The sequence below is a fragment of the Cricetulus griseus genome, chromosome 9 (genome assembly GCF_003668045.3).
Source record: "Cricetulus griseus strain 17A/GY chromosome 9, alternate assembly CriGri-PICRH-1.0, whole genome shotgun sequence".
Lineage (NCBI taxonomy): Eukaryota > Metazoa > Chordata > Mammalia > Rodentia > Cricetidae > Cricetulus > Cricetulus griseus.
The window spans coordinates 13,188,905-13,201,607 of record NC_048602.1 but is presented as its reverse complement, the minus strand read 5'-3'; the positions used below and the strand labels follow the sequence as shown (position 1 = coordinate 13,201,607).

The 12,703-nt window shown below is 33.8% G+C and overlaps 1 protein-coding gene across 1 annotated transcript; it reads left to right on the top strand.

The window, feature by feature from the left end:
* Window positions 1–7,826: 7,826 nt before the first annotated feature.
* LOC113838548 (zinc finger protein 239-like) lies at window positions 7,827–8,843 on the top strand. Its single transcript, XM_027434179.1, has one exon. The coding sequence runs from the start codon at window positions 7,827–7,829 to the stop codon at window positions 8,841–8,843; it is 1,017 nt and encodes a 338-aa protein (XP_027289980.1).
* The last annotated feature ends 3,860 nt before the right edge of the window (window positions 8,844–12,703 follow it).

The window sequence follows — 12,703 nt, the reverse complement described above, 5'->3', positions numbered from 1 at the left end:
TCACTCTGTAAAAGTTCATGGTTTTTCATTTCTGCGGTGGAACAAGTCACAAACTAAGGACATTTTAAAGCTGCTTTCCAATCTCTGAGTGTGGTAGCATGGAATGAAGGGGCTTTTGCCTTACACGCAGAATAGTATCAGGAAGGTAAAACTTTAAGATAAACTGCTTGAAAGGATCCATAAAGAAGGGGACCGACAGATGGCTTGCTCTCAGGTAAATGTATGCACAAGGATGTAACAGGTTGACAGTCCACCTAGAAATGCTTCCTTTATAGAACTCAGAATTCACTGTAGCTCCTCATTGTGTGAAATCTGTTTTTGTGTTTTATTATATTTTTAAAAGAAATTCAGTATTATCATTCTCATTTCTATGCTATATCTTGTTTTCCACTCTTCCTTGTCTCTTATTTTCGTGTATGACTTGTCTATATCAAGATTTCTGATATTAGAGACAAATATTGATACTCAATTCCTGCTGAGGACAACTTTAGATGTTATTTATCACTGAGAAAAGGCACAAACTTCATGAGGATTTTAGATGTTGGTCACTTTGATCTCTGTTAAAAATTCACAACTTTATTCTTTTTAATATATAACATATGAAAATTACAGATTGATTACTGATAACACAGCAAGTTCTTTAGTTAAATAATCTTTCCTTTGGGTCATATAAGGTCTCAAACCATCATCGCAAGGGGAATCAATTTTCCTTTCAGAGTCTGTTGACTTTCAAGGACGTGGCCATTAACTTCTCCAAGGAGGAATGGGAATGCCTGCATACTTCTCAGAGGAATTTATACAGAGATGTCATGTTGGAGAATTATAGCAACCTGGTTTCTGTAGGTGAGAATCAGTCATTTTCTGATTGCAGCTTATTACCTAGGAATGTCTAACAACTTGTATTAGTATTTTGAATTGTTTTCTAAAAATCAATCATAGTTCCCAATTATTTCTAGATATAGGTGAGTGTAATCTTTACTTCAATTTTTCTTATATCATTAGAAATGGTCTTTTAATTTAGCTAAAACTTAATTCAATCAAATACGGTGGTTTGTTTTGCATTCATTCTGTAACAATAATGTCTGAATGAAGTTTGAATCCAACAGTTTTATATTTGTAATTGTGTAATGGGAGGGAAGTTGAAGGTATAAAAAATTAAAATTACTTTCTTAAATTTTCACAACACCTGTCAAGTATATACTTATAAGACTTCACTTATGAGTCTTTCTTTATATTCCTCTAAGTTCACTGAATACAAGCCTGTGTTACAACCCAACACTTTTCCTTATAATGTAATGATATTATCACAATCTCTTCTAATTCATAGGCCTTTCTGAATCAAAACCAGAGCTAGTCACCTGTCTTGAAGAAAACAAAGAACCCTGGATGGTGAATATAGATGAAGCAGAAGGCTTGGAACAGGGTAAGTTGAAAGGAAACAATGGTTCATGTGTGGAATACAAAACAAGAACGAAACAACAACTGCAGTGTTTTGGTGACTAACTTTTGCATTAGTAGTTTATTTTGGAAATCAGCCTTTTGTCAAATGTTGTGTTGTTGAAAATCTTTTCCAACAATCTGGACTGCTGACTTACTTGTTTACTCACTGTGCCCTTTGTTATACAGAAATCTCTCAGTCTCAAGATGTCCCCCAGTTGTTACTTTTTGATCTCAGTGTGTATGCTACTGGTGTTACATTAAGGAAGTGGTCTTCTCTGCAGTTCCTTCAATTTCCACCTTCTTTTCAAAAAGATGTTCAGTGTAAAGGGATTTATATTGAAGACTTTTGTCCAGTTGGACCTATGTTTTGTGCATGGTGATAGATGTGGACCTATCTGTAATATTCTACATATAACCTTCCAGTTGCGCTAACATCATCTGTCAAAGTTTTTTTTCCATTGTATAAATTTAGCTTCTTTGTCAAAAATCAGGTGTCTGTAGGTGTATGGGTTAATATCAGGTATTTTCAATTATATTGCATTGGTCTACCTCTCTTTTATTGTGCTAATACCAGGTGTTGTAATTACTATAGCTCTATAGTACAGGTTGAAGTCATGGATAGTGCTGACCTCAGGAGTTATTTTATTGTATAGGATTGCTTTTGCTATCCTGTTTTTTTGGCCATCTAGAGTTGAATGTTGTTCTTTCAATGTCTGTGAAGATTTGTTATGTGTTTTTGATGGGGATTTCATTGAATCTGTAGATTGCTTTTTATACGATTGCCATTTTTAGTATGTTGATCCTAGCAGTCCATGAGTATTTGGAGTTCTTTCCATTTTCTGGTGTTTTTTAAATTTCTTTTTTTAAGTCTCAAATTTCTTGTCATACATGTCTTTGACTTGATTGGTTATACTTAGCCAACATATTTTATTTGCTTGTGGCTATTGTAAAGAGTGGTATTTCTCTGATTTCTCTCTCAGCCTGTTTATCATCTATATGTATTAGTTTCTGAGATCAGAGGAGATCAGTTGCCTCATGGTGGTATTGCCATGAGAAATCTATATATAGTAGGGCTATTGATATTTTTTGATTTATTCTTTTATCTTGCCACTTTGTTGAAGGTATTTATCAGATGTCTGAATTCCCTGGTAGAATTTTTCAGGTGAATTATATAAACTATCATATCATCTGAAAATAGTGAAAGCTTGACTTCTTGCTTTCCAATTTGTTACCAATTGATCTTTGGTTGTCTTATTACTCTAGCAAGAACTTCAGGTACAATATTGAAGATGTGTGGAGAGAGTTGACAATTTTGCCTTGTTCCTGATTTTAGATGAATCATTTTGAGTTTCTCTCCATTTTGTTTGATGTAGTCTGTTGGCTTGTTGTATATTGCCTTTATCCTGTTTCATATATTCTTTTTATCCCTGTTGTCTTGAAGAACTTTATCATAAAGGGGGATTGGATTTTGTTGAAGGCTTTTTCAGCATCTACTGAGATGATCATGTGTTATTTCTTTTTTAGTTTGTTTATATGGTGGATTACCTTGATGGATTATTGCATGTTGAATCATCCCTGCATCTCTGGGATGAAGAGTATTTGATCATGGTAGATGATTTTTAATGTGTTCTTGGATTAGATTTGTGCATATTTTATTGAATAATTTTGTGTCAATGTCCATGATTGGGGTCTGTGTGAAGATCTCTTTTGTCGTTGTGTCTTTGTGTGGTTTGTGTTCCAAGTTAATTGTAGCTTTTTAATAAAGGGTGGTGATGACTCCTCTGCTTAGCTCTTCTTTGCATTTCTGGTAGAATTCTGCATACAAAACATGTGGCCCTCAAATGACGTTTTTTGGTTTAGAGATTGTGATGATTGCTTCTATTGCATTAGGGGTTATAGGTCTATTTAATTGCTTATCTGTTCTTGATTTAATATGGTAAGTGATATCTATCCTGAAAATTGTCCATTTATTTAAATTTTCTGATTTTGTTTAGTAGAGGTTTTCAAAGTATGACCTGATTATTCTCTGCATTTCCTCGGTGTCCACTGTTATGCCCCCCTTTCATTTCTGATGTTGTTAAATTGCATGTTCTCACTCTGGCTTTTAGTTCGTTTGGATAAAGGTTTGTCTATGGTACTGATTTTCTCAAATAATCAAATCTTTTTTCTTCAATAATTCATTGTATTGTTTTCTTTGTTTCTAGTTGGTTGATTTCAGCCCTCAATTCAATTAACTGGCATCTACTCCTCTTGTGTGTGTTTCATTATTTTTGTTCCAGGGTGTTCAGGTGTTCTACAAAGTCACTTGTTTGGGAGTTCTCCATTTCCTTTATGCAGTAACTTATTGCTATGAACTTTCCTCTTAACACTGATATAAATGTATTCCATAAGTTTTGGTATGTTGTTGATTTGTTTCCATTGAGTTCTAGAAAGTTGTTGTTCATTTCTTTCTTTATTTCTTCCTTGACCATGGGTGATGCACATGAACACTGTTCACTTTCAATCAGTTTTTAGGCCTTCTTCACATTGTGTTCTTGTTGAATTCTAACTTTAAACAACGGAGATCCCATAAGACACACAGTGTTTTTCCAATTTTATTTTGTCTCTTGAGGGTTCCTTTGTTGCTGACTTATTGGCCAATTTTAGAGACAGTTCCATGTGGCAGTCAGAAGAACTTATATTTCTTTGTGTTGGAATGGAATGTTTTGTAGATGTCTGTTAAACCCTGTTTAGTCATATCCATGATGCTTTATCTCTTTGTTACCATTTTGTCTGTTACTCTGGTTCAGTGGTGAAAGTGGGGTGTTAAAGTCTTCCACTATTAGTGTGTGTGGTTTAATGTGTTATTTGTTTTAGTAATGTTTCTTTTACAAATGTGTGTACCTTTGTATTTGGGGCATACATGTTCATAATTAAGACTTTGTCTTGATGGATTTTTCCTGTGAGTAATATGAAATGACCTTCTTCATCTCATTTGATTAAATTTCATTTGAAGTCTAATATATTCATTATTAGAGTAGCTACACAAGCTTGTTTATTAGGTCCATTTGGCTGGAAAATCTTTTCTCAACTCTTTCCTCGGAGGTACTGTCTCTCTTTGAAGTTGAATTGTGTTACTTTTTAAAAAAATATTTTATTTATTTACTATGTATACAACATTCTGCTTCCATGTATATCTGCACATCAGAAGAGGGTACCAGACCTCATAACTGATGGATGTGAGCCACCATGTGGTTGCTGGGAATTGAACTCAGGACCTCTGGAAGAGCAGTCAGTGCTCTTAACTTCTGAGCCACCTCTCCAGCCCGAATTGTGTTTCTTGTATGCAGGAGATGGATGTACTCTGTCTTTGTATGCATTCTGTTATCCTGTGTCTTTTTATAGACAATTGAGGCCATTGATATTACTAGATATTGATGACAATTGATGGTTAATTCCTGTTATTTTGGATTTGTTGGTGGTGGTGCTATTTTGTGTGTGTGCTTCCATTTTTTGAATTTTGGTAGTGTAATATTATCAATTGTGTATGTTTTTGTGAGTGCAGCTAACTTATTTAGGTTGGAGTTTTCCTTCCAGTACTTTCTGTAGGGCTGAATTTGGGAATATGTCTTTTTTTAAATCTGTTTTTTTCATGGAATATCTGATTTTCTCCATCATTATTAATTGAGAGCTTTTTAGAGTAGTCTGTGCTGGCATCCATTTTTTTACTAGTCTGTCGAACATGTATCTAGGAACTCTGCCTTTCAGAGCTTCCACTGAGAAGTCAGGTGTAATTGGGATAGCTCTGCCTTTATTTGTTACTTGGCCCATTTCCTTTGCATCTTTTCATATTCTTTATTTATTTTGTATATTTTCTTTTATATTATTATTGAGGAGGGTACACTTTTTTGGTCCAGTCTATTTGGTGTTGTGTAACTTTCTGGTCTGATCATAGACATTTGCTTCTTTGGCTTGGGGAAGTTTCTTTTATGATTTTGTTGAATATGATTTCTGTGACGTTGAGCTGGATATCTTCCCCTTCATCTATAACTATTATTTTTAGCTTTGGACTTTTCACAATATCTCAGCTTTCCTTGTATATTTCTCTTATTGGTTGATGAATAAAGGTTTTTTAACAATGGAAAGACATAATTTAGCTAGGAGTGGGAGGAGGGGAAAAGGTTGTAAGAGACTGTTAAGGGGAGAAAGGGATGAAGGTGAAGAACATGAGGGATCTGATTCTCCCCATACTAGGTTCATACATTCTATAGACAAACTATAGAAAACACAGTTACCAACCTCTTAAGTACTAGAATCCATGAACTTGAGGAAACATGAATTATTTGTATTCCAAGTTAAGTCACTTAGTATAATGATTTCAGATCCACCCATTTAAAACCGATGTTTGAAATACCAAAAACAAGTGATGAGTTAATTAGTGTTTAAACTACCACACATTAAGTCAAGATGACTTAATTTAGATTATCACATGTCCTCAAGTTTTATAGAAAGAATAATAAAAACTTTTCAAGTAATGGCAACTTGATACATTCAGTGCAGAATCCCACCACAACTCTGAGAAGAACAAACACTAATACACTTCCAATGGAAATTAGAAACTTTCCATTTCAAGAACACATCAAAATCATTTTTTTTTGAGATCAAGGTGGTTTCATCTAAGAGTTGCTTATAAGAGTGAACATAAGTAAAGCAATTCACAAATGAATCAAGAGAACAGTATATAAGAAAGAGACTATGTGATCATTTATTTAGATACAGAAAAGGCTTCTACAAAATAATATATTCATTCATGATAATAATTATGGATATATTATATATCCATATATATATATGATATAAAATCATATATATATGATTTTAGCATTCAAATTACCATAATAATCATTCTAAATGGAGATTTCTCAAAAATATTCCATATAATTGAGAAAATATAAGATACTCACTCTCTACATACCTCGTCTGTTTTCTGCTTGAAGTCTTAGTTATCAGTCTAAGATAACATGAAGTTAAAGGGACACAGATAGGCAAGAGAAATGTCAAAGTATTCTCATTGTACACAATATTTATTTTATATAAGTAACATTGAGTGACAATTCTTATGCCTGGTACTAAGGTTACGGTTAGTCTCTGCTTTGTTTTTTGTTGTTGTTTAGTATTGTCACAATAAAAGTTATTGCTTCCTTAATGTGTCATATAATTTTATGGTGAAATAGTGCAAGAAAATTCAAGTTAACATATATTCTTGAGCAAATGAAATACAAACTTGGTGTTATTTACCTCTGAGTCCTTCATTTTTGTACTGAGCATCCACCCACCACAAGTGAAGAATGCTGCTGAATTTTGTTTCCCAATTGATAGTATCCATGTCTGTGAAATCTGTGTCAAATCCCTAATCAAAGAATTTTAGATACCTAATGAATGATGTGAGCAAGAAAATTACCCTGTGCCATGGGTTCTGTTCATTATTGCTTGTTTAATGTAACCTGATGAAATCTGAAATGATATAATTCACTAGCAATTAAGCTGAACTAAATTTCCATAGTTATATATTTGTTTTGTATACATATCCATATTTAATTTTCTGAAGAAATGAATGTCCTTTAGAATTATCATTGCAATTGTGGAACTTTTGAAACCATCTCTCCTAAAGTCCATAAATTTTTATGGAACAGATAGGTATATTTGTTGTTTATCATCTTTTTGTTGTTTCCTTTTTAATAATCACCCCCTTTGAAGAATTAAATATTCACTTGTATTAATAGAAATTATTCATAGATAATCTATGTGATTTTTTTCACTTGTAACATTTTATATTTTCATGTATTTTGAAAGGTGTTATTGACCTAATTTAATAATGCAATTTGCAAGCAAATAGAACACTTCTAGTAATGGCTACTAGTTGATTTTGAATTCTGCAGTTTTTGTTTATACTATTGGGTTATATGACATGTTTAAAGAGGACCCTATCAAATTTTTCATATTGTAAAATACAATTTCATGAAACGGCATTCTTGTTCATTATGTTTGAAAATTTGATTCCTTATGGCCATTTGTGTTGTTTATGATCATTTTATTGCTTTCTTTTTAATAATCACTCACTTTGATTGAATACATAAATGTATTAAAATAATGAATCATAAGAAGATTATATGTATTTTTTTCATTTCTAACATTTTATAATTCATATGTTTTGAAAGGTGTTATTGATATAAATTAATACTAGACTTTCCAAGTAAATAGAAAAAGTTTTTTTGATCAATGATTTTGCTACAATACACATTAGTGTATTTTATATAAGTTTCTTTATTGATTTGCCTAAATCAACACTATCAGTCAATAATTCCCTTTCATTTCTTCCAGGTGTGTTTTGTGATACAATTCAGGAGATGATCCCAAAAGAGGGTACACAGAATACTTGTCAGAGAGAAATGCCAGGATGTTTAGGAAATAATAGCCCTGGGGAATTAAACATAAGGAAGTTCTCAGTTTATAGTTGTAAAGGATGTGGGAAGTCCTTTACAAATGTCACAGATCTTCAAGTTCATCAAAGAATACACACTGGAGAGAAACCTAACAATTGTAAAGTATGTGGCAAGTCCTTTGCCAAAGGCTCTCATCTTCAAGTTCATCAAAGAATACACACTGGTGAGAAACCTTACAATTGTAAATTATGTGGCAAGTCCTTTACCAATGGCTCAGATCTTCAAGTTCACCAAAGAAAACACACTGGAGAGAAACCTTACAAATGCTCAGATTGTGGAAAATTCTTTAAACAGAGTTCACACCTTCAAGTGCATCAAAGAATACACACTGGAGAGAAACCTTACAAATGTTCACTTTGTGGAAAGTTCTTTAGCCAAAACACACATCTTCAAATTCATCAAAGAATACACACTGGAGAGAAACCTTACAAATGTTCACTTTGTGGAAAGTTCTTTAGCCAGAACACACATCTTCAAATTCATCAAAGAATACACACTGGAGAGAAACCTTACAATTGTAAAGTATGTGGCAAGACCTTTACCAATGGCTCAGATCTTCAAGTTCATCAAAGAAAACACACTGGAGAGAAACCTTACAATTGTAAAGTATGTGGCAAGTCCTTTAGCAAAGGCTCACATCTTCAAGGTCATCAAAGAGTACACACTGGAGAGAAACCATACAAATGTTCAGATTGTGGAAAATTCTTTAAACAGAGGTCATACCTTCAAGTGCATCAAAGAATACACACTGGAGAGAAACCTTACAATTGTAAAGTATGTGGCAAGTCCTTTACCCAAAGCTCAACTCTTCAAGTTCATCAAAGAATACACACTGGAGAGAAACCTTACAATTGTAAAGTATGTGGCAAGTCCTTTACCAAAAGCTCAAATCTTCAAGTTCATCAAAGAGTTCATACTTGAGAGAAACATTACAAATGTTCACATTGTAGAAAGTTCTTTAGTCAGAGCACACATCTTCAAGTTCATAAAAGAATACACACTGGACAGAAATGTTAAAATTGTGAAGTATTTGGCATGTGTTTTAAAAAGAGCTCAAGATTACAAATTTATCAAAAAATACATACTGAAGAGAAGCATTGCAATAAAAATGTATTTGGGAAGTCCTTTACTAAGAGTACAACACTTATATTTCATCTAAGCATATATAACTCACAAAAAGTTTTAAATATACAAATTGTAGCAAGTTTGTGTCTATGATTCATCTTCAAAGTCACTACACAACTGGAGAAGTCAGAATCCTTAATATTTAATGAGTAAGTTACTTGCTATGTCCTTTTACCATGGATCATCTCTGCAAAATCTGACTACATCTGTACATGAGAGAAAACTTATGAATGTGAGTCACGTGGCAAAACCTCTTTTGGGTGGTAAAAATCTAAACAAACATCACAGAATCCATACAAGAATATCACTCACAATATTAAATATGTGGCAGTTTTTATAGAGTGCTCAGATAATCAAACCTAACAAAGCAGCAGTAATGGAAAGAAAACTAACAGATATAAACTGTTTTCAAAAAATTTTTAAAGACACTCAAATCTTAAGCACAGCTGAAAATTCATGAAAGAGACCAACTCAATAGGGAGTTACTGTCCCAATACTCATACAAAAATAAGGTGCTTTATAATGTGAGTTTTGGAATGAGATTTTAGCATAGTTGATACTTTATTCACAGTTAGATAAGTGGTGTTACTAAGCCTTATGATCATTGTCATGTTAATCACATTCTACCAAGAAATAAAATAGTTATTTTTGGGAAATTGTTGAGAAACAATCCTCATATTCAGCAATATATTTGTCAGTACTACCCTGAAATCATGTATGAAAATGATACTGGATAAATCTGACAAAGTTTGAAGGAATAAATGTTTAAAATGTAAATGGTTATGCCAGGGTAAGTTTACTGATATCCACCCAATTCAACATTACTGCATAATTTTCTGTATGTTTTATGGGACAGAATATTGAACTTTTATTTATAATCACTTTCATATAACTACCATTGTGTTGCTATTGCTTGAAATTTTACAGAATGTATTAAAGATTGTTTTGAACCTAATTTTTATTACCATTTTCTCAATGATAAATAAATACAATAGAGCTTGTTTTCAATTACTGGTGACTTGGAATGGTGAACATTCAGTTTATACTAGTGTTGGGTAATCAGTGTCAGGATTTGCAATTCAAAAAATTTCCAGAAAGCATGACCTGAAAATAAAGAACAAATGGTTATATGAAAACGGTAACAGATTGAATCTTTAGAAGCAGATTCAATTAGGGAAAAGAAGGCCTAATTATGTAAAGGCCTGAGTGGGTTTGTGAGTGAACTTCAGCTATTCACATGGCCAGAGTTAGGTCCAAGACCAGACAATGAGACACAGTAAAAAAGAAAACTAACTGAAAACTCACTTTCCCTCATTGATTAAGGCTAGGAACATAGCAAAGCCTCCTGTGTTTGTGTGAGTATGTTGCCAGTTTATGTAAAAAAGTATCCAACATATTTGGTTTGAAGGTTATAGAGTCTGAAAATACTGAAATGAGTTAAGAATGCCTACCTACATAACTTTGGATAATAACCATGTCACTCAAAAATCAATCAATACGTAATAACCTTTTAAATCTATTTAGATGTAGCTATTTTATCCACAGAGATTCTGAGAGTAGAAATTTCCCAATAAAAAATTTTAAACAGAGAGAATAAGCATTGGCAATTCTACCTATTCTTGGAATATGTACTACTACATAACAAAGTAGTCACCAGACAAGCAAACTGACTGAAACTAATTTTCAAACCTGGAAACATGACTCATCTTACTCAGAAATTGTTGTTTCTTCAAAATCTGATCTCATACTTTGTGCATGTGCATGTCAGTTTTTCGTCTCTTTCAAACTTGACAGAAATTTAGTTTATTTTGAAGGAGAGAGTGCACTGTATTCATGGATAGAATACAAAATCTATGTCTATAATAGAAAATTTTGCATATCATTTATTCTGCCCCATGGTTTGTACCTCCAGGAAAAATTAATCTGTAACTTGTATAATGAATCATGATAAATAATTACTCTAGAAATGAATAACTGAAGACTTTTTCCTATAATAACTTGCACAGTACTGGTTCAGCCATATGTGAAGGCAACTACAAAAGTCATAAAGCCATTGCAGCTGCTTGACCAAAATCCAGCTGAGACATATGATAGTTGCCCTGTCATTTTTGCTTTTGATATTGGCACATTGCAGGTTTATTGACTCTTAACATGTGCACGATGTGGGAGTATTAGATTATTGGAAAATTTCTTATAAACCATTTATACCTTCTTGCAGACATGTTGCTTCTATAATTTTCCAGGAACCATACTACCCTTCAGACTTTTAGGGAGATCTCCTTCTATTTGGAATTTTTCTTACAAATTGGAGGTTGTTACACAAACACAGAAGCCAAAGGTCATTTTGTGAGACTTGAAACATCTGTCCTATACTTACTCAGGAACAAGCTATTCCAAACAAAGTACAAAAGTTCATGAAGATTCAGTGGGCTAGAACAGTTGGCTGCAGATCAGATTGTAAGCCTCTGCCCACTTTATAATCAGGTAATTATGTGGCATACAGAGCAATCAAGTGAAATTAGCTGAATACCAGAGGACTTAGGGAGAACCTGCTCCAAGTCCACCTCCAGGGTATGGGGAAAAAAATCCATGAATGTGTCCAGGGCTAGAATTTCCTACCCGAGACAAAGATAAGGAACCACACATTTTCTGATGGAAAATTTCTATTTGACTTCATCTGAAAAACCCCAATCTGAAAAATCTCTCTGTCTCCACACAGCTACATTGTTTACATATAGCTGCATTTATTCTTAACCTACAAACATCTCTCTCCCGAATTGCCAGGAATCTCCACACACGGACACAGCTCTTTTCTATACAGCTTAACATTTCGTGTCTTCACACAGTTACAGCCTTCGCCACACAGCCACCGCACACCACACCGCACATACATGTCTCTGACATACATGTCTCTCTTTTATACAGCTCAATCTGTTTTATCTCTCTAAACACTTAGCTACATCACTGTATACTTTTCTTATACTTCTTACATCTTCCCCACTCCTCTCTTCTCTCAGACTTTTCCTACAAACTCAGCTACATCTCCCCTCCACCACACTCATCACATACATTTCTCAGGTCTCCGTGCACAGGTCTCTTGATTTCTCTGCACACCTGTCCTGTTCTCTGTCAACACAGCTTTCACTCTACAATGCTCTCTACTCTACATAATCATCATCTCCTTCTAGAGGAAAAACTGGCAACACATAAGGGTAACATTTTTGGTGACACAAATCATTTCTTCAGTAACCAATAAGACAGGATCATGAAAAGCCACAACTAATTGCAGCTTGGAATGTCACAGTGAGCAGCCAATGAGCCAACTTGCATGTAGCTTTAAATTGTCAGGTTTCACAGACAGTGACGTTGAAATCCAGGACTTAATTATTGCATTTTTCTCCCTCTCTTCAGCCTCCGGACTTTATTTTTACCACCTTAGATAGAATAGTCCAGGTTCACAGATGCTGTACACCCTCCCTTAAGCCCTGGGATGCTGGAGGTTTGTTGTCATGGCAGCAATATTTTGCTGTTTTGATATTCAATTATTTGGAGCACACAGCTGTCTCTCCCTCGCTCTGTCTTTATACTTTGGTAACATGTTCCCATGTTAACCAATACATTTAAAATATTTTTTTTCCAAAATAACCTATTTTTTG

Excerpts from the sequence above, each read along its gene's own strand:
- LOC113838548 (XM_027434179.1), top strand. The coding sequence starts at position 7,827 with ATGATCCCAAAAGAGGGTACACAGAATACTTGTCAGAGAGAAATGCCA.